Source organism: Copidosoma floridanum, unplaced genomic scaffold, assembly GCF_036245765.1.
Source record: "Copidosoma floridanum isolate Cflo_tuat_1 unplaced genomic scaffold, Cflo_Japanese_pri ptg000009l, whole genome shotgun sequence".
In the NCBI taxonomy this organism is placed as follows: domain Eukaryota; kingdom Metazoa; phylum Arthropoda; class Insecta; order Hymenoptera; family Encyrtidae; genus Copidosoma; species Copidosoma floridanum.
The window spans coordinates 5,422,184-5,437,810 of NW_028321886.1; the positions used below are offsets into that span (position 1 = coordinate 5,422,184).

At 37.9% G+C, this 15,627-nt stretch overlaps 1 protein-coding gene across 2 annotated transcripts; it reads right to left on the reverse strand.

Moving 5' to 3' along the window:
* Positions 1-288: 288 nt before the first annotated feature.
* On the reverse strand, positions 289-14,890 carry LOC106635954 (sodium- and chloride-dependent glycine transporter 2). Of its 2 annotated transcripts, XM_089589537.1 has the most exons (10): positions 14,713-14,890; positions 10,647-10,812; positions 7,848-8,126; positions 7,508-7,733; positions 6,962-7,155; positions 6,094-6,274; positions 3,792-4,029; positions 2,777-3,115; positions 1,724-1,876; positions 289-987 (listed from the first exon to the last, which is right to left on the reverse strand). In XM_089589537.1, the coding sequence occupies exons 1-10, from the start codon at positions 14,752-14,754 to the stop codon at positions 862-864; spliced, it is 1,944 nt and encodes a 647-aa protein (XP_089445663.1). In that variant the 5' UTR covers positions 14,755-14,890; the 3' UTR covers positions 289-861. The 2 variants fall into 2 exon arrangements, with proteins under 2 accessions (XP_089445663.1, XP_089445664.1); XM_089589538.1 differs by lacking the exon at positions 14,713-14,890 and having other exon boundaries at positions 7,848-8,061; positions 10,647-10,768.
* Between the last annotated feature and the right edge of the window lie 737 nt (positions 14,891-15,627).

A 15,627-nucleotide genomic window follows, 5' to 3' on the forward strand; every position in this document is an offset into this window, starting at 1 on the left:
GAAAAAGACACTCGTATCGTATCATTACAAATTTTAAATGTCTTAGAATATTTTTATTGGTCAATAATTATCTCGCATTTTTTTTTTTTTTTTTTTTTTTTTTTTTTTTTTTTTTTTTTTTTTCAATAAAACATAAATAGCGTTATAAATATTACTTAAGAATAATAACGCCTGCTCTAGCATTTTTGATTTCTATTTTTTTCAAGTTATGTGCCGTTAAAATCTCGCAACGCAATGAAGTAAGTATGATGAAAAAATTTTTTTTCTTTCAAAATGTTATGAATGGTTTTATACGAATAAAAAAGAAAAAAATTCAACTCTACTTCAATACCATACAGCGAGCTCAAAAATCCAAAGGTTTATATTGACTCGTTAAAATGTCCATTTTGCTTACAAATAAACATTTAACGAGGAAATCCTAAAATCGAATCCAACTCGAGCTTCCGCCCTCCCAGCGTGATTTATTATAGTTAATCTTTATAAACTATTGATAAACCATCTGACTTTTTAACAGTCACAAAAAATCTCATTTAATTCTACCCAGGCTGTAAATACAGCCATATTTTATCTCCTATTAAAGAGTATTTTGTAATATGTAGTAAGCACTTGGCCAAATTTTAATACTAATCATTTCAGTTATCTCGTACTTTTTTCCACTTCTTATGGTTGAAACAATATTTCAACAATAAAAAAAATAAAAAAAACGTACATGTATGCTACACTGCAACTTGTAAGTGAACATTTAATTACATTCGTACTTGATTGAATATGGTATCAACATCATGAGAGCTTATTTTGTTGTAGCTAGCAACACATGCACACTGTCGCAGCCTAGTTATTCATGAAGTATTTTCTAATACCTCACGCGTCGGGTATACAAGTTGGATTGATCGTTGAAGCCGTTGAAGGCTTGTTTTCTCCTTTGAGTGATTTCTGCGCAGGTCCCCAGCTCGACTTTGGTTTGAATAATCTAGTGTCTTTCTGAAACTAATATTTTTAAATTGTAACAAACGTTCATTTTTTCATTGTCATATCGAAAGGTGTGCGAATTTTATGGATTGGCCCATACCAATACGAATAAGTTGAAATTATTCATAAAAAAAAAAAAAATAGTCAACGCAGTACACTGCATTTTTTACATGCCTTTGACGTCGAGTTTTACCCAAAATCGATGATCCCATGAATTTTATACAACAATAAATTCCAGAGCATCCTCGATCAAACCGAGTCCCACGGGGAACAACATTCCTAGATTTTCTCATCCTATAGAGTTATTGAAGTGCACCCGAACAAGTGTAAGAGCAAAATTTTGGCGAGAACGGGTCGGTACTTGTACACAAGAACACCCAGTGCGAGAACTCCTCGTACGTCAGTTTAACTAGGTCGCGAAAGTCACGCGTCTTCCTGTGTAGAGTCGATGCCGACGTTATTGTGCGAGTATAACGAGAATCGAAGCGAGAAACTTTTTTCCCGCGGCTCAAGAAGAATCTCGGAGCGCAGGTAAGTATCCATACCAATCGAAATAGACCTGTGCATGTAATAAAACTCGGCGGTTCAAGTCCTCCCGTTCCCGGTTATTTTGGACCCTTCAGGGCTTCTTGCGCTAGGAAGATCGAGGAAAAAATTTTTCTTCTTTTCTCAAACAAACCGTATTGATGGGGTTACCGAGGCAAATTGAAAGTAACAAAGAGGAGGTGAGAATGGGTAAAATAGTTGTACTTACCAGTTTTTGGAACAGTGCAAAGCAGAAGCCGATCGGCATGGGGGCCAATGTGGCCAAGCCGATCATCACACCGATCGCGTCGGCCCACCAAGGAAACTCGATGCCGCGCAACTGGCCCTTTTGAAAGCTGTACATCTGGTAGGCGAATATACCCTGGAAATGGAAATTTTATTTTACTACTATAACATCTATTGTGGTATGATGTATAATGTATGTAGAATTGACGATAAAAGTGCAGGGGATGGTAAACATAGCGTTACAAAACCTATGATTACGTAGTTGAATTTTTCGGGAAAAAGATTTCCCATAAAGTCCCGATTTATGGAAAATCGGTCGTCAAACGTTATCAAACGCAATTGGGCGGGATAATTCGAGCCTTTGCGTACGTACATACACAAGCCGATGAGGGAGGGAGAAATAGCATTTACGAGAGGAAGAAAATTCACGATTGCAATTTGCGGTCAGAGCGTTGATGATTGCCCGGTAATGATGATGATGATGGGCCACGACCGCGTACTACTACCCACGTGTGTGGCTCACCATTACAAAATACAAATTGCAGAGGCCGACGTTGGTTCGTTAAAGGCATCGATTTTTTCTCTCTACTCGGTTCAACGTGCAATCGGGTCGAAGGCCTTTGCTCACTTTGATTATTGTTTTTTTATGACGCGCCCGTTTATCCGCACCAAGCGCTGATGAATGGTTGCCCAGTCAATAGAACGGCTCGAATCATCAAGGGCACGCGTAATGCCCTTTAAATTAAAATCTGCTCGAAACTGCGTTGGTTATTCGCAATAAAATCCACAAAGATTTGGTAGTTTTAAAAAAGAAAGAGTATCATCGCTGTGCGATTTTTGCGGTGAGATTATTGTAGGGTATCGAAAGCTGAGCTTTTTTTCCCATGCCTTTGACTACTTGTAACTTTCAACGGAAGCCCTTTACAATAGTATTACTAGAGAAGCCTTGAATTCTTAAACAGGTGGTCCCGAAGGCAAAAAGTAAAGAAAAGTTTGTGCCATTATTCTGTTGAAGGGATCGAGTCAAAGTACTAACCAGGGCAGAAATTGGGGCTAGGTATTGCCAGCTGATGCGCCAGTACAGCCTGAGAACGGGCCCAAATCGCATCTGCATGTGGTCGAGATTGTCCACGAGTTTGTCCCAGCCGTACAGCCAGGCGGGCACCACGAGTTCGGCGACCCCAATCAGCAGAATAGCCCAGGAGGCCGTGTTCCAGTCCATCAGCGTGAACAGGTAGATACCGCCGTCGAAGAGCATCGGGATCGCTGCCAACCAGCACGTGAAGCACACCCCCAGGATCACGATGGCCTCGTGTTTGCGCAACTGGGGCATCGAGTCCATTATGGCACCGCTTATCGCTTGCACCCCAGCCAACTGTATCGGAAAATTCGTTACGAAATTTCGTTGCTGCTGATACTTATCATCTATTATTTCATTCCTATCATTGGCCCATCTTGATTTCTCGTTGTATGTGTTTTGCCGAAAAAACAAACTCCGAGTTTTCACGTATATTTACCGGTTGAGTATACAATAACCGAGGCCGGAAGCGACCGGTATTTAGTAAAACTATTACGGAAGTCGCTTTGGTCATTTAACCCGACTTTGTAGTAAATCGATAAAAAATTGATTATAAATTAATGAGAAATTGAAGAACCGAGAAAAGAACAAATGTGTTGGACGCGAACGACTTATTTTATCGCGTTTCGAAAATCAGGGGCGCTGTATTTGTTCACCCCTTTGCGGTATTTTTTTCTTCCCCTTCACTTTTTTTTGAATAAACTCGAGCATCCGTGCGTGAGTTGGCACTTTGTGCGTGTCGTTACCCTCAAAAAGCACGTTTTTATCCAACACCCGTGCTTTGAGCGCTCGCACGAGGACATTTTCAAAAGGTAGGTACTTAACATCTGGATAATATAATATAATGTCGTTTCGCGCCACGCATGCAATAAAAATACCAATCGGATCGTGGATTATTGTGAAAAATATCATCATTCGGGCATATCGTCGCATTATAATTCGTAATGATGAAAAATCAATGTAAAAATCTTACCTGACTGCCCAGACCGAGGATGAAGAGCATGAAGAAGAAGAGCACGGCCCACATGTTGGGCAGGGGCATCCGTACCACGGCTTCGGGAAAGGCAACGAAGGCCAGGCCGGTGTCGCTGCGCACGACTTGGTCGATCGGCCACTTGGTTTGGTGTTTCAGGAAGCCCATCACCGAGAACGTTACGAAGCCGGCGAATATCGATGTCAGCAGGTTCGTCAGCGTTACGAATACCGCGTCTCTGCGTGCGTTTTATACCAAAAATTAAAATTGCCCCACTCTCTGGTACTGAAGGTGCTTGAAACTAAACTCTTTTTTTTTTTTTTTTTTTTTTTTTTTTCAATTTTGAGCTAAAATGAATTTTCATGGTCTTCAACCATGGCCTGTATGGAGCTTACACGTGAGTATCAGCCCAATCGATTTTTCACTTTTATTAAGAGCGATTGTAAAAACGTAAAAATTACTTGGTACGGTAATAAAAAAAAAAATTAATTAAATTGCAATTCCAAACCTCGATCGTTTTTGTTCTTTGTACTTATCAAAGTAAAATTTTACTTTTGTGTATTAATATTATTATGAAAAGCTTTATCCATCATTTAATAAGTGTTTTTTGTGTTTAATGAAGTTTTAATTATAAAAAAAAAAGTTTGAACGTTCATTTTACTTTTCATAATTATCATTTCATTTGAAGAAATTCCAAGTTCAAATAAGTACAAAAAATACTAAAGGAAGCAAGTGTTTTTTTTCGTAAATTTGAATGCAATTGTGTCTACATTTTGACGTCTCAGATACACTTAAAATTAAATTTTCTTAATGAAAATGTCTATATGATTTTATTCGAAAAACAAAATAGAGCTTGGTAAAATTTAAATTAAATAAAATTGTAAAATGGTAAACATTGTAGTTTTTTTTTTCTTATTCTTTTAATCAATACTGAAGCGAGAAAAATGATAAGTTTAGTTACCAAGACGAACAATACTATTTAGTAATCTAACGTAGACCTTTTTGTTATTAGATTTAAACCATTCAGTTTATCAATCATGTATAGCATTTTTGAAGCTCGATTTCTCAGAAAAGACGTACACATTACTCAAAATTGTGCCCATTATCGCGAGAGTAAAAAAAAAAACGAGAGATTGGAGAGGGCAGATGGGGATAAAATAAAACGATCGTTCTTTCTTATTTGGCTTCTACGTTGAAATACTTCCAATGGAGCGGAAAACTTTTATATCCATAGCGTATAACTCACTACACGGGTAACTTTTATCGGAAGACGATGCTATGAGTGTAGCGAAGGAGAAATATATCCTGATTTGCAGTCTTGAAGTTAGAAATAACCCAACGATACAGGAGAGAAACAAGAAGAGGTGAGCTCGGAAATTTTTGTTCAGTACCGGCAATAAAGCGTTTCAAGACGGCAATTTTATGAAAAGTGGAAAAATTGCTTTTTTCCAAGGATTTATTTCGAGGAAGCCAAATGAGCGTGAGACCTCAGCTCTCTAAATCTAATTTTTCCTCTTTTTCTTCTTTCTCTCATTGTATATTATAAGTCGAAATCAATTTTTGTCGTTGGAGGTATGAAAACAAAATTAAAAGTAAAATCACGAAATTGACGTTTTCCGAACCTTATGTAATTTTCTTTTATTATTTTTTTATAACTTTGTAAGTAAGACGATTATCTGAATTACCTGAAAATTTGATTTGTAGAACATAATTAAAATAAAATCAATAATCTAATGATTTATTGAATGTTTTCATAATATGGCTAAAAATATAATTTATCGATGTACAATTATTATCTCGGATTGTACTTATTTGTTCTGCAAAGAAACGCGATTGCAATACACAGTAACGCATAAAAAAAAAAACCAATAATATCGTCCAGTTTATTTCCACAGCTTAACCTGCTTAACTGATTTGTAAAAAAAACAAAAAGTATCAAAAATAACGTATTTCAACGAAGCTTATTTTTTTTAAATCTCCCATGATTCCCTTGAATACAAACCGAATATTTTACTATATTATATTTTAACCCTATCGTTTGCTTTCAAACAGCAAAAAATGTAATGGTTCTTTTTTAAAAAAAAAAAAAAAAAAAAAAAAAAAAAACATTAAACTTTTCTCGACTGTGCATGAGTTTTAATCATCAAATGATACATCAAATTGATATTAAAAAAAAAAAGAAGAAGATGTATCTATGGTTCCACGTTTTGCTCACGTAAAAGGATAAAATCTGAAATTCAGCGGAGCATTCGGGCCCAAAATTTTTTTAGCCAAATCAGAAAGAAACGGCGCATCGGTATACCTGTGACTGTTGTTGGTGAATGAGCTGTAGCTGGCGAGGGTGATAAGAGAACCACACCCGATTCCGAGAGAGTAAAACACTTGCGAAGCCGCGTCCGCCCAGACTCTCGCATTCGCCAACTGATCCCACTGCGGCGTGATAAACCATAGTATGCCGTCGGCTGCTCCTTCAAGTGTCGCCCCTACGGATCGTCGTCCCTCATTAATAAAGTTATAACACCACCTTGTTTTTTTCCCTTTTTTTTCTCTAATAAAATACTTTTTTTTTTTTTTGCATCTACTTCGCCGAACTAGCTACGAGGAAATACGGGCCCACTTGACGCGCATCTCTTCACCAATGATGGCTCATATTACGTTGTGACAAAAAATATTTAAAAAAAACTTCAACCACGTATAATCGCTCAAAAGTATCCAAAGCAGGACACACGATCCGCAAAAAGAAGAAAAAAAGAATATACGATACAACCACGCGCGAGAGCATTGGCTTGCCGTCCGAAAATCATGGAAATCGGATAATCCCTCTCGTTACGTGTACACAGTAATTGTTCTCGTTCAAAACGCTGTGGCCGCATTGTTGGCAATTTTTCACCCTTCTGGCGTATTTTTACACTCGCGCTCGATCCAACATCGATTCTACGGACGATATCGTATGAGCAGCATATTCGATGGGGTAGACAAAGACCGAAATAAACAAAATGTACTTAACGTTCTTATTAGAATTAAATTCGAGTGGAGTAACAGTATTTTTGCGTGTGCGTTGAACGAGGGACGAGGGAAGGGCAGGCAATTTTTATACCATCAAGAGGGAGAGATTGCATCAGCTGAAAGAAAATAAATAGCAAGTAGTTAATATGGTAAAAATCTTTTACCTCGAATCATGAGAGCTATGAGGACAAAGTAGGGGAAGAGCGCCGTGAAGTAGACGACTTTTCCCACCGACTGAACGCCCTTGATGAGACAAAAGTAGCAGACGATCCAGCAGATGGTCAAACAACCGAAGAGCTCCCACCTGAAGCCACCCCAGTGCTCCCAGTCAGCTCCTCGTACGCCAAGAACGCGATCACTGTCAAAAAAAAAAAAGGATATAAAATTATAATGCAGGAGCACTCACGTGTACAATTATGTATGTATAGACACGAATTACGAACGACACGTCACTGTAAGTTGACATCAAATCGCTAGCAAACTTTACTTTGCACCACCTCGCGTGTGCATAATACACGTGTGTATATCTATACGTATGAAACATACTTACGAGGTAGGGAATAACGAACGAACGAAGAGCGACGACGCGGTTTTTCCGCTCCTCGTGAAACATTGACGCGTTGGTGGTGGTTTAGAGTATAGAATTTGTCAACTTGTACGATAAAGTATACATGTATATATGTGTGTATGGATGAGACAAAACGGCTTACTAAAAGTACTCCTCGCTCGAGGTCGAGAGTATGGTACCGGAGAGGTTCCGAAGCTCCCTCGCGGTGGTTGGCGTCGTATTTGGGTCGAAGCAGTGCGTAAAGTTGCCGATACTGCTCGTGTGGTTCAGGTTTTGGCACACTTTGGCCATAAACCGGCACGTGCCGTTGAAAAACAAATCCTTGCCATTTTTCTGGCAATCGATGTTGTCCATCTCGCTGTAACAATCTTTTTTGGGACTCGGTAAGATACACGTGTTGTAAATATATACTGTCGCGGGATGAAAAAAAAAAAAAAAAAAAGAAAAGAATTATTACACATATACATGTGTGTGGAACTTACTGGCAGAGTTGAAGTCGTTGAGGCACGTTGACCAGGGTAGTTTGGTCAAGAACGAGGCGAAGAAGTAGAAGAGCATCCACGAGGTGAGTACCATGTAGTAGATGGTGACGAAGGTGATGACGACGATGGTGCAGTAGCCGAGGCCCTGGAATATCGGTGCCATGCGGGCGTAAGCCTCCGTGGGCCCGAGGCCCGAGTATTGGCCAACCACGAGCTCGAGAAAAAAGATCGGGAGACCCATCACCAGCAGAATCAGGACGAACGGTATGAGGAAGGCTCCTGCGAGTACCGCCCTTTTAGTTTTGTTCTATAGTTTATCCCATTTTTATACCGAGTTTCAAAAAAAAAAAAAAAAAAAATCGTATACTCGGAGGGGATTTCTCGTATAGCTATCAACTAACGCGGTGCAGTTCTCCCTTACATTTGATTTGGGGATGTAACACAATAGGGTAACCGTAAGCCGAACTAATCTACCAAGCTGTATGTATATTATATATAATATGTAACACACGGAGCTGAGAAAATAGGAAGCAGAGGGTACGTAGGTATTATAACGTAAAGTTTGGCAAGTGAACTCGAGCCGAGAGCTGCAGCTGCACTTACTTCGTGAAATTGGAAGGTATGTATACCTTAGGTATACATGTATATTTATGCAGTCGCTGTATCTCGCGGGGGGTGTATAATGACACACGGTAAGTATATACGCGGGCCTCTAATAGACCAAGTTGTCATCTTGTGTACATATATTATATACACGTAGCAAACTGCAGCTGATTCCGTTGGGAGTATAAGCTATCCATATATACCGTGAAGCACTGAAGGGTACTCGTTCGTACATATACGTATACATAGAGGTTGGGCGTGCAATTCTGTTGTGTATTTGTACTGTCAGATGATGCATAATACAGTAGGTATGGATATTGCTGTAAGGGTGTCATTAAATAGCCAGGCCCATCGGTCCCTTTTGGCCAAAGAGATGTGCGCTTCGACAGCAACTTCTGTCCGGATTATCTAGCCGTATCCGATGGGAAAAGCGGGTGGATGAATCCCAGTTAACTTTAATCAAAAGATACGAGCTGCGAGAGAGAGAGAGAGAGGGGGAGGCCAAGTATCGAAAAGTATTTTTTCAGTGTACACCTTTTGGATACACAAGTTATGACTGTGAGCTGTCGTCGTTGTCGCTAAGGGTGGCTATATAATTTTTAGCCTGGAATGATATCACGGAAAAAATAATTGCAAGGATGTTCCGACTGGGTGCGAATTTGGTCATTTTTACGGTTTAACTTTGGTAAACGTGTAACTAAGAAGAGAGACAAAAGTCGTACAGTTGATTGCAGTAAAAATTACTGCGCTTTTTTTAGTTCCAACTCAATCATACCATTGGGACAAACCCATAGTATTAAGTATTGTCTTGGAAAATAATCCCAAACAAATCGCTAGAAGCGATCGAATAACAAATTTCGAGTTTAACTCTCGTACGAAATCAAAATGTCGATCGAATAAAAAAATTGCGAGTGATTCCAGTTTTACGATGAATAGTTTGAAAATGAATGGTAGTTATAAATTTTTCATTCGATCGCCAATAAAAGTACCGTGAAGTTCTGACCGTAACCAAATTGCCCTCGATACTCGGTCTGATCATTATTTTTCATCATTTAACGGGAGCTCAAATTTTTTTTTTTTTATTGTTTTTTAATTGGTAACGTTTTAAAATTAAAGTTGCTACTAAAAAAAGTGGAATGAAAACTATATTATCGAATTTTTCACATTCTTCGTACGTCACCACTATTTTTAGATTCTACATTTTCCCGGAGATAAAAGTAATTCCGCGTGGTACCTTGCATCTCGCCACGGCTTTTTTCACGTACTCAAGCATGAAACTTTGAATTTATACAAGATAAGTCGTGAAAAAAAGGAAGAAAAAAAAAAAATTGTTTCCACCGATTGCTCGTGATTTTTTAAAAGATTTCGACGTGTGTACCCTAGCCGCGTAGATACAACTGTGGCATACAACGCGGTATCGTATTGACACATACAGATATGTATATATATACGTGTTTACGGCTGCATATAAAAGCAATCGATGGGACGCTGACGGTGTCGCTTCCGCGGGCACGGCTATCATGAGATTTCTCTATAAATGTAAATCAGCGAAAAAACCACTACAAATGGTAAATAATCGCTAATATTTGGCAGCGAGGATTGTATCACGGAAAAAGCAATCGCTACGTCCGATCTGGAATTTCCTTTGCTGGCCGTACTCATTTCACGCTTCAGAATTAGTCAGTATATAATGATCAACTGTAGGGAATGACGAGGCTCCTCTGTGCCACATGTGTGCCTATTTTACAGTCCAGCGTCCCATCTATAAGTGCGAGTAGAGAACTCATTGATATTCATTTCATACCCAGAAACTGACGATTCATCTCGGGAAAGCGATAATCGGAGGATTTTTATTTTAACGGGAAGTGTGTCGAGATAAGGAAACAAAGAAATGTATTTTGCCGTTTAATTCAAAGCACAGATGCGTGCTGTTATATCGTTTGAAAAAGAAAAAAGAAAGAAAAAAAAAAAAAAAATAGAAAGACATTCGATCAAATAATTAATGAAATTACGATTATTGCTTGAAACAGTATCCATCGTTAACACGTGTTTTGTTTTGTTCATTCAAATTGCATAAAATTTTTGTGCAAGTGAGGTTGAATGACTTCTTGGAAGGTTGAACAGAAAATAGTGCATAATCTCTTGGAAAAAAAAAAAAAAAAAAAAACGCGAGCATCCAGATATCAATGTACATACCTCCTCCGCTGCGGTAGACGAGGAAGGGGAAGCGCCAGATATTCCCAATTCCGACCGCATAGCCGATGCACGAGAGCACAAATTCTACGGGACTGGCCCAGCCTTGGCGCTCGTTCGGCACCGCAACCATCCCCGGTATGACGACCCCCATCGACGGTCTCCTGGTCTGCGACACCGAAACATTAAACAGACAAAAGGTTAATTAAGCACGTTCGTCCTCATCAATACATTAAACCGCGCTTAAATTCGTTTGCTTCACACATACACCCTCATTATACGCGGGTTTCTTATTTCGTTCTATAGAGTCTCGTTCTCTCTCCCCCTTCAAACCGAATCCTTAGTCTGCCTCGTCCATCTTCGGCATCGTTCGCGTCCCGGCACCCGATTGACACTCGAGATGAACAACACCTACGCTAATTGGCGCGCATCCTTAGAAAAGGGGGTGGGGTTGAGGGAGAAAGAAAGGGTATCACCACTGGAAAAATTCGGTAGTACTCGGTCAGTCCGATACTTGCATCTGTACAGAGCGGTCTCCAGTTGTTTTCTGAGAAATCGTGTACGTAGCTTGTCTTGGGTAATTTTCGCTTGTTCGAGTTTTTGAGAAGGTTTTTCGTTGCGCCGCGACGCATCAACGTGTTTTCTTTTGCATCAATTCATCTTTGTTCGTTTGAATCTAAAATACAGCCGCGTGCCGCGTCAACATTCAACCACGTGCTGTTAGCACCCACGGCGAACGTCCGCACTCGCGGAACCGTGGTACGAAGACGAGATGGAGAACAGCGCGGACGCGCGCTTACACTCACACCTCCACATTTTCACACCAATTGAAACCAGGTTTTTATTTTTTCCTATTCAATTTGTACCGGTCGTTTTTCTCCTCTTAGGGGGTTTTCTCGCAAGAGTTTCCTCCTCTGAGCCACCAATTATATCTTCATCAGTGGCTCATAAATAGTGTTTTTTTATTTAGTTTAACCCAAACCTGTCCTATACTTCGTCAATTAACGTTAATGCTTCACAATTAATTCCGTGTCTTTTACAGTAAACTAGTACCGTATTTTTGGTAATTTAATTATTGCCCTTAAATTTAGAAGTTTGTCCTGTGCTTCCGCAGCGTAGTGTTACCTTTCTCGCGTTTTATATTTTGTACTTTGTATTTGCTTTATGGGCTCCCTATTTACTATCTTATTAATAAATCAGATGGCTTCGTCACATAGACGCAGTCATTAGGGTGGCAGAAGACCCCTGTGCCACAATTCAGACGGTATATATGATGCTTCGTCTCTTAGCATAACTTAAAAATAGGTCTGCTCGTGGAAAACTTAAAATCATTCGAGGGTAAATAAGGACACTAGCCTTGAGGGCTGATTAGAAAAATGTCTACAAATACATTTTTACATTTGTCGAGTTTTATTGAATCTGTCGAAAATGGCTAATGGTACATACAAGGGAGCACTACAAATGTAATATCATTTAATCGGCAGCAGGGATGAGCATATCCAAGGTTTTCTTAACTTTCGAAGTAACGATTTTAATTGAAATCATTCAAACAATATTATCTTAAAAAGTTGTAGGAATCGGGAACAAGGCACTTATCGATAAACCACAAATTAAAGATGATTGTTTTATCAGTTTTGCCATGGTAAAAGTTAAACGTTTGGCAATCATCAAGTGGGGGTACAAGAAATGAAGCAAATATCTATTTGCATAATATGTGAATGGTTAATATTTAAATTTAAATGGTTTTTTATTTCATTGATTATCTCCAACTGTGTTCAGGAAATCTATGGTCGATGACAGAGTATTAGCTTTTCGTTGCTATTCTTTGCGGGTGTATTAACTATCGAGCTAAGTATTATTTTCTATTATTTCCTCCATCGTTATCGTTCCTCGTAAAGATATTATAATTATTTTTTAATGGGCAGTGGCAATGGCATACCAACGATTATCATCGGAAATTTTAACTTTTGTCAATTGTATAAATAAACGCTTGACTAGATAGAACAATATGCTTATTAATACAGTTGAGAAGTACCGAAATTCCTAAGGGGAAACAATTTTTATTTATTTCACTCGATCGTTCTGACGTTGGGTTTGAAAAATAAAAATTACATTTACTACAGTCAAATATGACATTATCTCAATGTGTCATTTAGAATTTGAAAAAATTTATAAAATAGGTACTTTAATTTTTTACAATGCAATATCGATGAGACAAAATTGAAAATTCTTCTGATGGTTTGGTTGTGGAATTTTCTCATCTCGTCGGATGATTCCCAAAAACGTCGTTTTTCCGTGTTCCACCTATCAATTAACAACGTACTGCGTCCATTTTTATTGAAATTCTACTCTTTGCAATTTATTAATAATTCATGTTTTATTACTGAGTAGTTATTGATGTGGAAACTTTTTATTGTACTTTATGGGGATAGTAAAATGATTGTGTATTAGTGCGCAACGTTATTCTAACACATGGATGTGTAAATCAGACCGAATAGTAACCATATAGAGATGTCTCACATGACGTCGGATTTTTTTGGAATTTACATGTATCTAAGAAGACGCTACAGAGAAGCAAAGTAATTTTAAAATTTATTTTCGCTAGATTTGAATTGGAAATGTGACAGAAAGCTTTAAAAAATGTGACCATGATTTTTTTTCACAATTGTGTGCTTATTTCAAACAATGTAAAGTATTTCGAAACTTACAAGTAAATTGTAAGCTTAAGCTTAGGAAACGTATAAGAATACTATAAGAAAACAATAATCAACGATTTTCCTTCGAAGTAGTAAAGTTATTGGCAAATGGGTTACCGGCTATTATAGTTCCATTAGTGGAAACAAGACATGTAAACGCTTATAGTGAAAATGTGTATATTTTATACGTAAACGTCCAATATCTAGGCTTTGGACTGTCAGTCGTCTAAACGCGTGCGTGATTAAAAAAAAAAAAATATGCATCGCTGAAAGTGTAAAAGTAATTAAAGAAAAATATTTGTACGATGACATAAAGCGGTAGGGCATATGTTAACAAAGCACATTAAGGTGAAATCCAATTATAATAATCATACTTTTCGGTATCTACATATTTTATATTGAAACAAAAATTGGTCGGATTTTCTGAAGTATACCTAATTACGATGGTTCTGGAAACGAATTCGATACCGATTGTTTCACTTTCAAAACTCTGCAAGGATACTTTGCATAATTTTTATGTTTCCATGATTTCATTATAAACCAAAAAGTCAACTTTACAAATATGCGTTGAAAAATTGTAAAACCACATTCAGATTTAGATTTGGATTTAGATCCAGTTGAAATACTAGATTCCGCCAGTTAAACTATTATTCCTGAGCATAATACATTATGATACACAATTTAAAACTAAATAGGAAAGCTTCATTAATGATTAACATTATTGTCAAAACTGTTTACCAGTTATTAGAAAGGCGTGCCTACGTCAACTTGCATCGTCAGATTTCGTAAATTCCAAAGCTATGAATATTATTTATGCTCGCAATTACCAGTGCATCTTATCGCGCATAAAAATTGTACCTTATCTTTCAGTGGTCGACTTTTTTTTCCTTTTTTTCTTTTCAATATCGGCCGTTACATTTATACACATTGTATAAAATAATGGAAATTGATTGATACCGTCCATTATTTGTCGATACATTTGTAAATATACACCCTGTACCGTACAATCAAAGGTAGGTATACTGATTGTAACGTATAATATTCACACGCACGATTCACCGCTGATTAATTGAAAATGTATTATTTGCCTCGTTTCATTATTTTCTCGTGTCTGTGTAATGTTTTAACCAGTCAAATATTAAAAAATTCATGTCTCAAGTGTGAAAGTCGTTAATTGAACACATACAACAATAGTCATGACCAATTTACAATTTATCTGACCTGTATATTTCTGTCCTCATTGATAATCAAAATATAAATATGTGGTGTACTTACGTGGCTCGATTGTACGTGACAAATGTCAAAACGAATTTAAAACACCATTTTTATTTGAAAAATACCATAAGCACACACTATCGCATACATATACTGACCGTCGTAACTTCGTGTTCTGGCTTTTTGACACCATCATCCATGTCACGCGTTCGCGGTTACTATTTGCACGGTAAACCAAAAGAGCACACCAAAAATCACGTTAAGTAAAGCCTAACTGCACAGCTTTTTTTTCGTACAAAGTGTAAGTGGTAAGTGGTTCAACGAGTGGTCACGCCAAGTGCTGCGACGGGAAAGAAAAAAAAAAAAGAAAAAACAAAGAAATTGATGCGCGCTTCAACGACGGACGACACAGTGTGAGCGGCGTGTCTAATTGTTCGAACGATTATTGACAGCTCGAAATGCTTTTTCGAGTGCCATTATCTCTGCGATAAGTACGGGAATGTCTTTCTACGAAAATTAATTTCGTACTTCGATTTCTATTCTACGATTAGTGGATGTACGTTTGTGCGTATATGTGTGTAAATGAATAATTCCTTAATTGGAAAGACGATGAAACCTCATAGTTAGGGAATAAAAGATGATAGTGCATACATTGAATATCCCATCACGTATATTTCCGACGCTTTATGTACAAGATTATTTATAAAATTCTTATGGACAAACGGTGCAAATGCACACATTAAATCTCACATCTATTGTCTTGTCAGGTCTTCTTAACTGTGAACTGTCATTTTTTCGCACTTTTAACGCGAAATCAGATTTCGCATGCCTGACAAGAGTGTGCGAGGTGCTTGATTTTCGCACGAATGGGTGTTATAATTATCAGAAGTCATGTGTTAGCCCATAGACGAACGAAAAAGTATTACTTGAAGTTAAAATGGGTTTCGCGCACTTTATGACTATTTCTTATATTGGCCCTCTTGAGTCTCCCGCTAAGAATTTAACAAACTGTTGGTTCAATCATCAAATTCGATACTACTATAAAATATACTTGTGAGAAAATAATCTACTTA

Excerpts from the sequence above, each read along its gene's own strand:
- LOC106635954 (XM_089589537.1), bottom strand. The coding sequence starts at position 14,754 with ATGGATGATGGTGTCAAAAAGCCAGAACACGAAGTTACGACG. Across the intron at positions 10,813-14,712 it reads CAGAACACGAAGTTACGACG|ACCAGGAGACCGTCGATGGG; the intron begins GTCAGTATATGT and ends TCGGTGTCGCAG. Across the intron at positions 4,030-6,093 it reads TTCACCAACAACAGTCACAG|AGACGCGGTATTCGTAACGC; the intron begins GTATACCGATGC and ends AAACGCACGCAG.